This window comes from Chamaea fasciata, unplaced genomic scaffold, assembly GCF_029207755.1.
Source record: "Chamaea fasciata isolate MVZ Bird 193981 ecotype frontalis unplaced genomic scaffold, bChaFas1.0.hap1 SCAF_6, whole genome shotgun sequence".
Lineage (NCBI taxonomy): Eukaryota > Metazoa > Chordata > Aves > Passeriformes > Sylviidae > Chamaea > Chamaea fasciata.
Window position 1 is genome coordinate 22,560,249 of NW_027094091.1, and position 15,103 is coordinate 22,575,351.

The 15,103-nt window shown below is 36.1% G+C and overlaps 1 protein-coding gene across 5 annotated transcripts in view; it reads left to right on the forward strand.

Moving 5' to 3' along the window:
* KLHL5 (kelch like family member 5) overlaps nt 1-15,103 on the forward strand; it is a 51,025-nt gene that overhangs the window by 33,705 nt on the left and 2,217 nt on the right. For 4 of the 5 annotated variants that reach the window (XM_066185622.1, XM_066185623.1, XM_066185618.1 and 1 more), the window contains 6 exons: nt 1,860-2,072; nt 6,695-6,881; nt 7,809-8,033; nt 8,331-8,493; nt 11,129-11,341; nt 13,572-13,743. In XM_066185622.1, the coding sequence (XP_066041719.1) occupies nt 1,860-2,072; nt 6,695-6,881; nt 7,809-8,033; nt 8,331-8,493; nt 11,129-11,341; nt 13,572-13,743 (1,173 nt within the window). The remainder of the gene's footprint in view (nt 1-1,859; nt 2,073-6,694; nt 6,882-7,808; nt 8,034-8,330; nt 8,494-11,128; nt 11,342-13,571; nt 13,744-15,103) is intronic. The other variant, XM_066185620.1, reaches the window with a different exon arrangement.

Below are 15,103 nucleotides of genomic sequence, written 5' to 3' on the forward strand. Positions count from 1 at the left end.
TGTAATACAAATAGTTAAATGAATTAAAGAGGAAAAGACAATTCTATCTCCCTTCTAATCTACTATATCTTTCACTTGGAAGTACTTTTCTTGTGTAGACAGTTGGGTCTTTGTTGTAGGAAAGCTTTTCCGATATTAGATATTTTCAGTTATTAAATGTAAAAGCTTTCTTTCCAAATTCTCTCCACAAGTAGAATTATGTACACTGATAACATTTTCAGTTATTTTCCTGATTTCCAGAATTACCCATGGGCTGGAGTAACTTTGATCTTTCTCCTTACATATCTTGCAGCCTTCTTATATACATCTGGCTTTCATGTAAGATGGACTTTTTACACTAATTAGTTTCTTCCTCTTAGCTTTTTTTTTTAATTTGTCAGTATCTATTGAGAACTGAGGTATAGCTTTGAAAGCATTAGACCAAGCAATAAAATCAAAGTATTAACTCTTTTGCTTTGTTGTCATGAGGCCCATTGCATATATAATGCCAAACTGCACTGTCATTTTTGTTGCCATTTTAAATACTAAATTCAGACCTGTTTTGCAGTGCACCTCTTGCTTCTTCTTGTGAGTTTCTCCCCTTTCTTGACCTAAAAATCCTATTTTTTTCCAACATAGGCTTCTAATCTACAGGTTTTTTTATTAACATGCAATTCTTTCTTTTTAAATCATTAAATAAGACACTAAGCAAGGCTAATTTTCATATTGGTCCAGTTAGACTTCCGTGTTTATGGATCCAACACATTTTGTTCTCTAGGTGTTTTAGAGGTGCATGTGATGGCAGAGCAAAACCAGCATACCATTAGTTTGCTATCTAGCAATCCACAGTGCATTTAACAAATTGATTTTAACATTGTTATCATCGTGAAGTTACTCTCAGTTTTGAGTGTGAATTTAAGTGGAGTTTGAGTTACCAAAATACAAGAATATATTGTGATTTTACTTTTCTGCTTTTTCGTTGCTTTGCTTTGCTGCCTTGTAAAGGTATATGAGGAGAGAGGATAGACATCACCCTTTTCTGTTACATTCAGGTTTTTCACTGTAAATTCATGGTGCTGATTGTGTTTCTACATACTTGTGCTATTTCAGCCTAAAATGACCAAAATCCTTACAGAATATGCTGCAAGTCCTCTATTATGAATTAATCGGGTGTCGACATAAGATGTGTTACATATTATGAATTTCTTATTTTGCAGTAAGGATTTGTTGCTGAAAATAACTGGATGAAAATTAGAAGATTGAATCCTATCAGAATAAATATTGTCAGTGTAGCAAGGCATGTGTAACATCGTGCATTCTTTGTATGTTTTCCTCCCCAGTCAAATCAGATCAATTGTATAAAACCTATGAAATAGCAAAATAAACTTAAAATGATCTCTTTTAAATCAACAATAAAATTGTTAATGTTGTTTGTTTTCTCTGAAAACTTACTGCCACATTTTCATCTAGCAGTAATGGAAACAGTTACATGTGCCCAGTTGTTGTAGTGTGTTGTGCTCTTTTCTTGACGACAGGAACAAACTGCATCTTTTTAACTGTACTTCAGAAAGTATTCCTTTACTTCGCAGTGCCAAGATAGTAACACCTACAACCTGTGGCTCATTTCTGCCTGTACACTTCCCTTGGTTGTTTCAGCACATCTGTCTGTGAGACTGAGTGATTGAGCTGAGGAAATGATCAGGGGTGAAAATAATTCAGTACATTAACTCCATTTTTGTTCTTCCTCCTCAGTCAGTATTCCAGTGGGAGAACTGAGAGATGGCGTGAAGGGAGGGAAAAGAGGGAAGGATACAGCAGGCATTCCATAAAATGTCTTCAAATTATGATGTTGCCTCTATTAAAATACTTTTCTTTTCCAGGAAAACTTCATGGAAGTAATTAGAAATCAGGAATTTCTGTTATTGCCAGCCACTGAAATTGCTAAGCTTTTAGCAAGTGATGACATGAATATTCCTAATGAAGAAACTATACTGAATGCACTACTTACATGGGTTCGACATGATTTGGAACAGAGAAGGAAAGATCTCAGTAAACTTCTGGCTTACATTAGACTGCCTCTGCTTGCTCCACAAGTAAATTGTTCAGTTCCTCTCTAATTTATACACTGGTTACAGTGGGCATAATCTTCAGCATAAATATATTGATAGTTACAAACCATAAAATTTATAGTGATCTGGATTCTTAGAGCTGCATGTAAGAACTTAGCATGGTGTATGTAGGTATGATAGTTTCTGTCTGTGAACTACAACATATTCTGATCTTAGGACATAAGAAGGGGAGGAGCCTCTAAAAAAAGTTGTTTTTCTTGCCTATAAAAATGCCCATCAAGGATATCTTAGTCACTAGAAGCTGTGACATTTTTAAAGTTCTTCTGTATTGAGCTTGCACAGTTTATTTGGTTCATTATATTTCTTTCATGTAGAAATAGCTAGTAAATGCAATTTGAATTAATTGTTTGGAGTGATTTTTCTTCTGTTGATTCTTGATAGGCCATCATTGGGTACTTCTTGTTCTTTTCAGTCAATACTTTTTCTCCTTCTTGGACATTAACAGAAATTGTTGTGGAAACTTTGGGCTCAGTTTGTTTAAATAGTTGTGAATTACAGTTTTCCTAGTCTTGTAGGAATGACTACTCTTGTTAGTCTCATACTGACTCCCCCAAAGGAAGGGAGGCCCTGTGGAGAGACCTCGACAGATTAGAGGACTAGGCAATCACCAACTGTACAAAGTTTAACGAGGAAATGCCAGACTCTGCAAATGGCATGGGGCAACCCTGGATGTACAGACAGACTGGGGAATGAGATTCTGGAAAGCAATGACATTGAAGGGGACCTGGGGGTCCTGGTCAGTGGCGAGATGAACATAAGTCAGCAGTGCCCTGGCAGCCAGGAGGGACAACCCTGTCCTGGGGTGCATCAGGCACAGCATCACCAGCCAGGCAATGGAGGGGATTGTCCTGCTCTGCTCTGCACTAGTACAACCTCATCTTGAGCCGTTTGTGCAGTTTTGGGCACCACAACATAAGAAGGATCTAAAGCTGTTAGAAAGTGTCCAAAGGAAGGCAACAAAGATGGTGAAGGGCCTTGAGGGGAAGCCCTCAAATATAAGGAGTGGCTGAGGGACCTGAGGGAATGGCCTGAAGTTGTATCAGTGCAAATTTAGGTTGGATATTAGGAAAATGTTCTTCACTTAGAGGATGGCTGGGCACTGGAACGGGCTCTCTGGGGAAGTGGTCACAGCACCAAGCCTTCACAGAGTTCAAGAAGTATTTGGACAATGCTCTCAGGCACTGGATATGACCCTTGGGGATGTCCTGTGGGGTGCTGGGAGCTGGAGTCAGTGATCCTCGTGGGTCTCTTCCAACTCCACTTATTTTGTGATTCTGTGATTCACTCCCTGATAGCAAGTTTGTAAACTAGGTTTGATTGTTTTTACTTTTTTTTTCCTTTCTTCTCTTTCTTTGCTGGACCTTCTTTAGTAATATTTAATATTTACTATATAGTCAAAGGATTTTGCTTTATGATTTTCAGTTTGTTTAGTGAGAATTTGCTCTTAAATGAAGAAAATAGGATTTTTATGTAACCTGAATAATAAGTAAAATTCATTAACACAGGAAAAATAGAATTCAAGTAATTCACAGGGATAAATCACATGCACTACATTCTGTGTATTACTTCTAATCTGATGTCATCTTGCTGGATAGTAAGATTCTCTTACTCAAGCATTTTAGTATTTATTTCCATACTGATTATTATACGTTCAAAAGCAGGATTTTCTCAGTTGTGGCTTTGACTTTGTCATTCACTTTTTCTAGAAACATAATTCAGTGTAAGGCAATTGACAAGGAAGAAATCATTCTTTTGTTGAACATTTAATTAATTGATAATTAAGTAACCCCTGCTGTATTCCTTTTACTTAATTGGCTGTAATTGAAACATCTTTAGAAACTGAAATTACAGAATTTATCCCGGAAATATGTACTGAAATCAAATTATGTCCACTCAGTAACTGATTAGGAAAATAGCAAGATGAAATACAAAAGCAAAATTATATTTTACTTATTTTATCTTTAATTTTTCATCTCATCTCCAAATTGTACTCATATTTCTAAAACAAGATTTTTCTGATACCTTTTTATTTATTACTTTCTTTAACAAAAGTGTTGGAACTTTGATTTAATATGGAAACATTTAGTAGATGAGTAAACTAATAAGTTTTGTACCGAAAATAGTCTTAATATTTTCAGAATCATGTTTTTATTCATGATTATGTGACATTATATGTAATATAAACAGGAAATATAACATAAACAAAAGCTTTTTAGTTTTATTGTTGATGAGCTAAAGGTATTTGAAAGAAATTAAATTAGAAAATTTAACAACTTGCTGAAACCAAAACCATTGCAAGCAGAGATGCAGATAGATACACTTAAAAAAAATCTTCAGGAAATACTATGATACTGTAGCACTGGAAGCAAAAAAATTGTAATTAAATGTTAGTTTTATTGGTTGGTTTTATCCATCTCTTTGTAGACAGCATTCTGACATCTCTCTGGTTTTAATGCAAGCAGTGTCCTAAATATTTGTACATTTCTTTTTCCTAAAGGTGAATATTTGTCAGCCTCTAAAGCTGTAAGGTGGCTCTGATAAATAATGAAAAAGATGATTTAGCAATTTCTGAATTACAAGATGGCTCCCATTCCTTTTAGACAGAAATTCTTAGTACTGGAGTGTCCACACTACCATTCTCCTTACCAGATTTGCAGTTACTATGATTTCATGCTAACATGTCATTTGTAAATGCTGTTAGAAATGCTTTTAGTACAAGGACCTATGTAAATAATAGAACTTGAAAAAAATGTACTTTTACTAAGCCCATTCTACGTTCTTTGAGAAATAATTATAGTAGTTTCAGTTTCAAGAGCCTGCAAACTAGATTGCATTTCTTTTGAAATGAAATGCTTTCAGAGACTGCGACTCTGCTGTGAAAAATTCTTTAGAGGTTGAGTGGGTTAGAAACTGTAGAAAATGTAGGTTGCATCTTGTTGTTGCAGAACTTATATTCACACGTAGTGTTGCTTTAAATATTATATGCTGCTTGTCCATCAGAAAAATATATTGAAAGCCTGGATTGGTCATGTTGTGTACAAGCCTTAGTTTTCATGCATGCAGCTCTGATTTAGGACAGTAGGAATTAATTGATTTCTTTTGTATCTATTTTTAATCTGTGTGCAGTTCTATAGCATTGCACACTGGCAGTTAAAAGACAGCTTTTAGTATATTATTTTATAATCAGAAAGTGTCCCTGTGAAGTGATACAAGTGGTCCTTCGGGTCAAAAGAAGAAACAATGGAGAGTATGAAAGTAAAGGATGAGATTAAGTTCTCTCTACTAATTTACATGAGAACACTTCATTTGCTATTTTAAATAGTGAGAACTTTAGCCACTTAGAGAAATGCTGCAAAAGACTCAGTTTTCTGAAAATCACTGGTTAGGGCTTTCAAAGGCTTTTTTATTCTCTCTGTGATGGTTAGTTATGTTTTCTGTCATATTTTGTGTTACTTTGCCTGATACTGAGGTGTTCAGGTTTAGCCATCTGTAGTTACCTATATCTCTTCTGGAACCGTGGTTATCATATTTGCCACTTTGCAGCCCTAAGGCAGCTTTAAGCCAGGGATATTCACACCATATTGTGCACATCTATTTCACAGCAAGTCCCTTTAGTACTTCTGATGACTGATGTCACAGCAGTTTTGTACCTGTTAGTGGTTGGCTGTCAACAGCTCAATAATGACATCTCATTCTGGTTTGTGGACGTGCAAATCACAAAGTGTTTGGATTTTGGCTTTTCAGAGGCATCTGCTTTTTTTCCTCTCTCTCTCTCTTTCTGACAAATGTCCAAATCCCATTGGGGCACTTAATTTCTTTTTACTCTGTGATTCATGCTATGTTGTGCAGCTCAGAAAAATGCCAGTTTCCAGACTTCTGATAATTAGAATGTGACTCTGAACCTAATATTTTTTTTCCTGCAGTTTGATAAATATGGAGTACAAACAACTCCAGAATCTTTGAATTTAAAAACTTCTGTTAGTAGTCTTAAGTTGAATTTTATTTAATTCATATTTAAGATTTAAAAGTTGCCAAATTTGCTTGTAAGCTTGATATAAAAATTTTAACAAAGGCTTTTATTAAGTGATTCACTGTGATCTTAGTCACTGTCAGGGTGAGGAACAGAATATATATTGAAATATTCAGTGTGTGCTGAAAGGGTTTTTACAGACCTCTGCACTGGGTAGATTTGGGAATAAAAGCATAAGGTTGAACTGATTTACATACCCAGAACCTGTTTCCATTTTCTTGAACATTCCTGCACAGCACTGGAACTCAAGGAGATTATGTTTCCTTCCTTTGGACCATTAAGCTTAAATCCTCCATTAAGAGCAGATGGCCTTTCTCTTTAAATATTTGTTTGTTTGTTTGTTTGTTTGAGGGTTTTGCTCAAAATGCGAATGTTCTGTTTATTAGAGGTTTGTTTTTACCCTAGCCTTTTTTAATATGACCATTTTGAAAATACAGAGATTTTAAATCAAGAAGTGAAAGTGTCTGTATAAAATACTGTCTTGGTAGTCATGGTTTTATTCTTCATGTGGTTTATATATCAATACAGCTTGTTTGATTTTCTTTCTTTTTCACAGTTTCTGGCAGATATGGAGAACAACGCACTCTTTAGGGATGACATTGAGTGTCAAAAACTCATTATGGAAGCAATGAAGTACCATCTGTTGCCAGAGAGACGACCTATGTTGCAAAGCCCTCGCACCAAACCTAGAAAATCTACAGTGGGCGTTTTGTTTGCAGTTGGAGGAATGGATGCAACGAAAGGTATTGGCTTATGTAATGTTTAGCTGATGAGCTGGTTTGGTTCTTTTTAAAAAAAATGTTTGATAGGTTTTTTTTACAACCTGTTAAATCTAAAATTCAAGGATTCGGCAGTACAGAACATAAAACATCTAAAGTGTATACTCTTTATTAGGTTAAAAAGGCCTATATATCTTTGAGAATACTGTAAATATTCTGGAATCTAAAGTTCAGAATTGAAATTACCATAGGAATACCTGGTATCTGAGTGGTCAAGTGTTTAATTGAATACAAACTAATCTTTATTTACTTGAGGGGGCAGTAGTTTGGAAAAGGAAGAAAAGGACTGAAAGGCCACAAAGGTGACCTGCACATGCCTAAAAAAAAAGCCAAAACGACAAAAATATTTTGACTAATTTTTAAATAGTTCTGTCACAACTACTTGGATTAATTTTTTCATAGAAAATTCCGTCGTTTTTAATGGTAACTAGAAGGGATCTGGTAAGTTAGGAAAGTTACGGCAGAGAATGTTTTTTCTTTAATTTGTTGTTTTAAAGCTGTTTCTCGGTAGTTCATGGTGCATACCATCAGCTTTTTTGTCTAATATTACAAAACAGTTGTTTTCAGTATATGATTGCATTCCACACAGTTGGTTTATATTCCTAATATTTCTTTCCTAATATTTGATTCCTTTCTTTCCCAATATTTGATTCTGCAAAGCGGTTACAAAACCTGTATTTTATCTTGAAAAGTACCAAGAAAGTTGTCCTTTGTAATGGTGCAGGTAGTTGCTGAAGAAGTCAAAAAAGACTATTTGTCTACACGGACTTAAGAATATGCTGCAGGATATCATGGTGTCTTGTGAGATCAGCATATTGCTAAAATAAAAACTATCCTAATACTTTAGAACTTTTTTTTTCCCATATATAACTTGCAAATATTGTCATTCAGGAGCCACAAGCATTGAAAAATATGAACTTCGTACCAATACATGGACTCCAGTTGCAAACATGAATGGACGAAGATTACAGTTTGGAGTTGCAGTCTTAGATGATAAATTGTTTGTTGTTGGTGGCAGAGATGGACTGAAAACATTGAATACTGTGGAATGCTACAACCCTAGATCAAAAACTTGGAGTGTAATGCCACCAATGTCCACTCATCGTCATGGTCTTGGTATGTACAGTTCTGTAAAGACTGAATGCATGTTTTTCAAGGTTACCTGTTTTATGATTGGCCAAAAAAAAATCCAAAAGTAAAGTTTAGGAGGGTGGAAATTTTGTTTTAATGCCAACTGCTTATTCAATGTCCTTTCTCCTTCAGATTATACTGGAGATTGTATTTGCTAGGATCAGCTACCAAAAGGAAATTTTTTTTTTTTCAGTTTTGTGGTGCACACTGGACTGTCACTAAGAAATTCTGATCTCAATTCCTCTTATCCAGAAGCAATTGTTTTTCATATCTGTTTTGTAGGAGTAGCTGTATTGGAAGGTCCCATGTATGCTGTAGGAGGACATGATGGGTGGAGCTACCTGAATACAGTAGAAAGATGGGATCCACAGGCTCGTCAGTGGAACTTCGTAGCTAGTATGTCAACTCCCAGGAGCACTGTTGGTGTAGCAATATTAAATGGAAAGTATGTGAAGGAATTTCTGTTTTCAAATTTAAAATCTCATTATTTTAATGTAATTAAAGGAACATCCTAAATGACTGCTAGTAATTCCTCTTGATAGATATCAGTTAGTAGCATTAAGAGCTAAGTTTCTTCATTCACAGAAAAGATACCTGCTGGGACAAGCAAGCCTCTCCACAGCATTACAGCTGTATAGCAAGCACCTTCATCATCCTGGTGACCGTCAGCTGGACTTGCTCCAGTATGTCAAGATCTTTTTTATACCAAGAACCTGCTGCATTAAGTAGGAAATTTGGCAGAAAATAATCCCCCTTGCATTCCAGCCGGTCCCCAGAGATCAGAGGGGCTGGGTGCAGCTGGGCCTAATTTCTGTTTATAACCAGTTCAGTGCTGTAGGTCTAGTTGGGTTCAATACTTTCACAATCACAGATCCACAGTGTGGTTTTTTGAAGCTACAGAAATGCAGGTTTGGAGCTGCTGCTGATGAATGCACCTAGTGCATCAGCACTAAATATACTAAGACTAACCAGTGATTAACCAAGCTAAGTCGGCAATTCAAGCTAAATTAACAAATTCAGTCTCTCGCTTCACCCATCATTAAGCTTAGTTTCACTGGGTATGCGCCTATGCACTTGGAGTTGCAATTTGTACTAAAGAAATGCCCCTGCTTTGAGAGTGGAGAGAGGAGCAAGCTATGTTTTGCCAGGGTGGCTACAGGAATACCACAGCAGACAAGTGCTACTGATTTTCGGAGTAGTACTGTAGTTGTGACAGAATATTTACACTCTATTGTCCACAAATTTTCACTTCCTGATTCTGTGCTATCTGATGCATCTCCCTTGAGCTACTTGAATGCTGTCAGGTAAAAAATGTTTTTCACACCTTTTTTTTTGTTTGTTTTTTTTTGTTTGTTTTTTTTTGTTTGTTTGTTTGTTTGTTTTTGTTTGGTTTTTTTTTTGTTTTTTGGGTTTTGTTTTTTTTTGGGAAGCCTAGTCACTGGTAAATTAGTACTGCTGAAAGGCACCTACAAAGGGTTCTGTAAGATCTGAAATAAGTCCAAGAATGAGTGGAAATGCTCTCTGCCTACAGGAAGGAGGGATGAACCTGAATGACTAGCAAGCAGAGTGCTTTGGCTGCCTTGGAACTGCAGTCTCAGATACCTCAGTTAGGTCTTAAGTTTGCTCTATATTCAGCAGAGGGTCCTAGATGTGGTGAGAAGCACCAGAATTAGAGCCTCACATTTCCTTATTATTATAGAATATTGCCTAGTCTCTTAATGGAGGCAGCAAGAAAAGATCACTACAGCTGACAATTTTAAAATGCATGCAGCTTTTCAGATGCAGGAGCAGTAATTTCTGCACTTTTCTTGTAACATCTTTCTCTAACTTGGGAAGTTTCAATGACTGAATCAAAACCTTCATACAGAGAAATGAATATGTCTTTCTCTGTGTCCAGAATGCAAAATCACTGCATAAGTGATGAAAACTCTCTCATGTTTTGAGAGAAGGTAAAGTTGAAGTTGGGAGCTTCATAAATGTTATGTTGCATAAAGGGTTGATTTTAGTCATGGACTTTATGGAACTAGAGCAGAGTTTTACAGAAACCTTCAGTACATTCCTTACCTCAAACAAGCTGTATTACTAAACAAAGCAACTTCCATGCAATTTTTTTAAAGCATATTAAAATTGTTACTGAGAAGGACTAGATCAACCATATTTACAAGATGTTTGTATTTAAGTTCCTTGGTCAGTATATTTTGAAAACCAAACACTATTATCCAAACTGAGGACATTTTGAATAGTGCTTCATGGTAACTGTTGTAAATTGTTCACACTATCATTATCTACAGTATCTAATGTTTGTTTGATCATTTAACCGTTCTTAGGCTCTGAAATTATTTGAGGTGATCTCTCACTGGATTTTACTTCTGATGCATTGCTTCCTTTTTAGAATGGCTTCTGCCTTCCTGCTTTTCCAAATAATAGTGCTGGGCATGTCTGCGGCTATGCCTAGATTGCTCATAAATTCTGTTCATAAGCTCTTTATGAAGTTTGATTATTTGATTAGTTTTAAAGGTTCATCAGCAATTGAGTCCTCCTAAACCCAATTTTTTTAAAAATTCATTTCAGTCAGCCCATGCAAATAATTGAAATCTTATGTACCAAATGCTAGAAACTTTTTTCTTAGGACTGAGCAAATTGGGCCACCTAGTGGGTGCGAGGGATTTAAGGTAGTGTTGTCGGTCATGGACTAAAACCCAGGTCCAGAGAAGCACTTGAATGCCTAAGATGAGGCAGGGTAGAGATGGTGCATGCACAGATCCACTACTGAATTTGTCCTTCTGACCCTGCAAGTCACATATACGATTTTGAAATTGTTGGCATAGATTGGAATATAAATGCTGTGTAAGATATTCCATTTTCTCTAAATTATTGTTGTTATGCATTGATTGTTACAATAGGAAAATGTTGGAGCAAAATCTTGCCTGAGATTTCACAACAGAGCAGTCTACTGAAAGTTGAAATTCTCCTTCTAAACTTCTCTTTTTAACAAACTTGGAATCCTTCATGTTTCACTAGAAGCTGTCTTATTCAGACAGCATTTATTTTCTTCTCTTTTGTTGTGTTTTGTTTTGTAGGCTTTATGCAGTTGGTGGTCGAGATGGAAGTTCTTGTCTTAAGTCAGTAGAATGTTTTGATCCTCATACAAACAAATGGACTCTCTGTGCTCAGATGTCAAAAAGAAGAGGTGGTGTAGGTGTAACCACCTGGAATGGGTTCTTATATGCAATAGGTGGCCATGATGCTCCAGCATCCAACTTAACATCCAGGCTGTCAGACTGCGTAGAAAGGTAATATCCTGATGGAGGCATATCCTGCTGTGGGATTCTAATAATGCTAGTCTATGAAGTGATTTATGAAAAGAGATGTAAGTAGAAACCAAATAAAATAGGTGTGTTATTTTTAGCATGAACAGAGGAAACTTACATATAAAAATATGCCATGTAGTCATACTATGATTCAAAATGTTACCTGCACAGATTATTTCAAGCAAATTCTCCTTAATGCAATTCATCTAGATTATTTTAACAATCTCATTGAATGAGTTATGATTGATAACTGAAAAAAACTTGGAATTTAATGCTTTTAAAAATGGAGCAGATCTTCTTTCACAAAAGAAATCTGAATCTAATCATATAACTTTCAAAGGAGTTAACAGTAAGGTTTTGTGGATCTTTATATATCTAATTCTTTCTTGTATCCCCTAATGGCACTGAGGAACTGGCATGTAATTCAGTCATTCCTAGGTTGGTATGTCTTTCTGTAAAGTGATTAATGAATGACTATATCACAAATTGCAGAAGCACAAGTGATCCATAAAATAATCTTAAAAGATAGTAAATACTTCATAATTCACTGTATTAAATCTTCACTGGCATTTTAGGTATTTCTGAACTATGCTTTAATTCTCTCCCTGCTCTCCCATCACCAGCTGTAAAACTTTTCTTCTTTCTTGTTACCTCCCAACACTTTAAGTAAGTCTTCGTTGCCCATATTCTTCTTTTACTGAATTTTTTCATGCCAGGACATATATTTTCCCCTTAACCCCCCAAAGAACCCCAAACAAACAACAAAACACAAACTAAAACAAAATAACAAGAAAACACACCACAAAAATCCACCACAAGACAACTGTAATTTTCAAACTTTCAGTCCTAGTAGACCTGAAAACACAGTGTGGCCCATAGCCCTTAACATGTGGAAGTTGCACTGAAAAGACCCCAGAAAGTTTTGCAGATAGGAAGTTACTACTTAGCAAATTTTAGGGCAATACAGATAATCAGAAACCCAAGAGAAGCAGTAAATCTGTGTATTTTTCTACATCAGTGTTCTCTGAAACAAAGTTACAGAACTCATGGCTTTAATAAATAGGAATCATCTTGGTAACGCATTTTGTCCTTGCTCTTTAAGTGAGTTGAAATTGAAGACCATTAAATTCATGGAACTAGTTTCTTTAAAAAATTAAAGAATTGAGAAATACTAATTTTAAAAATCAGGCTTTTATAACCACACTAAGCTTCTGAATTATGTTTTGCAACATAAGTTGTTATTTCCAGATAAATCCAATTGCTTATAAATTATAAAATAATGGGGAAAGTAATTTCTACATGTGGCTTACTCTTCTATTTGCAAATGTGCTTCAGGTAGTGTTTTCATGTTACAGTTATGCTTGCATGCATTTGTGTAGTATTTTGACTAGAGGACAGGAAATAAAATTGTTAGAGCTCTTTGTATCTATGCTCTTAATGCAAAAAATTAAGACTGCTGTCTTTCAACTTGTTTCTAGCAAGTATGATTTTAGCCAAATAATTATTTTCTTTGTACTGTTTTTAGAGCCCTTCAGAGCTCTGTAATTACACTAGTTCTGCTGTAAGTGTCTGCAATCTTAAAAAAGATTGTTTCTTTCAGTGAGATTAAAATATATTCCTTGCCATAAGCATAGCATGGAGTCTCCTATGTAGTTCTCAATTTAACTTGTAAAGAATGTTGATAATGTTCTTGAACCACACATTTTTTTTCATTAAACCATCTGGTGTTTACTGTGCTGATACTTCTGATTTGAGAAGTGTTGTAAATTGTCTTAAGGGTTCACATTTCCCATATAATTTTTTCAAACCACTTTTGGGGGTCATATTTTTGAAATTGGTAATCTTGGTAATCTTAGTACCAAACCAAATTTTACCAGCTTGTGCTTTGACATACAGTACCTAAAGTAAGCACTTGCTCTACTGTGGTGTAGCAACAGAACTGTTTGTGGCATAGTATGTTTAGACATACAAAATGTAGTAAGAGCAGCTGCATATGGCTGTATGACTATTTGGAAGTAGACATCTGGCTAGTAGTGACTGTGTTGCCAGATGACTAAAGAAACAGTTTCAAAAGGAAGGAGAAAGTCCTTTGAAATTAACACCCAGATCTGTACTGTCCTGGTTTCTACTACCTTGATAGCATCAATTCCAGTACATTTTGTTGTTGTTCAATTTTAGTAAGTTTTAGAGCATAATGCATATTATCTTTTAGGTATGATCCGAAAACAGATGTGTGGACTGCTGTGGCCTCCATGAGCATTAGCAGAGATGCAGTGGGAGTGTGTCTTCTTGGTGACAAGTTGTATGCTGTTGGAGGATATGATGGTCAAACATATCTTAATACTGTGGAGTCTTATGATCCCCAGACAAATGAATGGACACAGGTATAGTTTCTGATCAGACCATACACTACTATTAATATTGTTATTTCAGATGTGCCTCCTTTTGCAAGGAGAATTCGAGTATTCCTTCTCTAAAAAGCACTGTCATACTAGTCTGTTGTGAGTCTCTTTTTTTCCTTTGTATACCATCTTGAGATGACTTATCTTGAACAGACAGTTGTTAATTTCCAATAAACCGCCCTCCTTTCTTTTGCAAGAGTATAGCTATTTTCTTTGACAATTTCAGTTACTTCTAATAAAATGTATTGCCACATTCCCCAAACTGTCATAAAGGATTTTGTTTACATGCCTGTTCTGAAGATAAATTATAAATGTAGATTAGTTTTAGCTCTAATGCATCTCTCAGCATTGATTTCGTCAAGGTTTTGGTTATTTTTTCATAAATAATCCCATCCTGAGGTGAATACTATGTGCAGTGTGTGCAGGTTTCAGAAAGCCTTTGCCCATTTTTCTTTTTGTAGCTTTAAAATAAAAATAATTCTTCAGTTCATGCTCAGAAACCATTACTGTCAGTTCAGAGCTTGGTTACTTTTATATAGCTCCAGGAATGTGTGTCTCTGTGGGAAGAGCACGCTCAAGGACATCCTGAGCTGACTGTCCTTTGGTATGTAATACCATTTGAGATACCCTAAAGCATCTACCTCCACAGAAGGTTGGCAGATACAGCACAGAATCTATGGGACACCAAGGCCCTCCTGGAGTCCAGTTGCAGACCAGGATGAATGTCCAAGCGCATCTCTAATAGCATTAGACATCAGTATTTAGGCAACTGAACTCTGAATTACCTGAATATGTTATTCTGGTAATAGCCCAGATCCCTAATCCAAAAAGAGAACTAAACTGCTGTTTATAAAAATCCCTGAACACAAAAATCTCAACTGTCCATTTCCCTCCATTTCATACTGCTGCAAGCTCTTAAAACACAAGTCATCAAGGAGGATCATCAGAGCTTGGGGCATTCACTGGTACTGGTAATGATAACCCATGGCATTGTTAGTCCTGCTAAAGAAAAAGTGTACCAGAGGACAGCAACTGCTTCTCACCAGAGGAGAGACACTGTGCTTCTCACCATTGCATCTAAATGAGTCTCACGTGTCTAGGTGGTGACCATCTGATACCTTTGTATCCTTAGCCTTGGCCCTCTATATCTCACTGAATGCCATGATCCCAGTATGTAGGATAGTTTAAAACCCTTCCCAGAGGGATTTGGAAGTATTTGTGTACCTTCCTTCTCTCTTGATTTGTCAGCAGTCTGCCACCTCTTCATCTACACACAGCTCAGGAGAGGGCAGTGGAATTTTCTCAGGTGACGGTTGTCAGAGCCACAGACAGCTCTATAAAA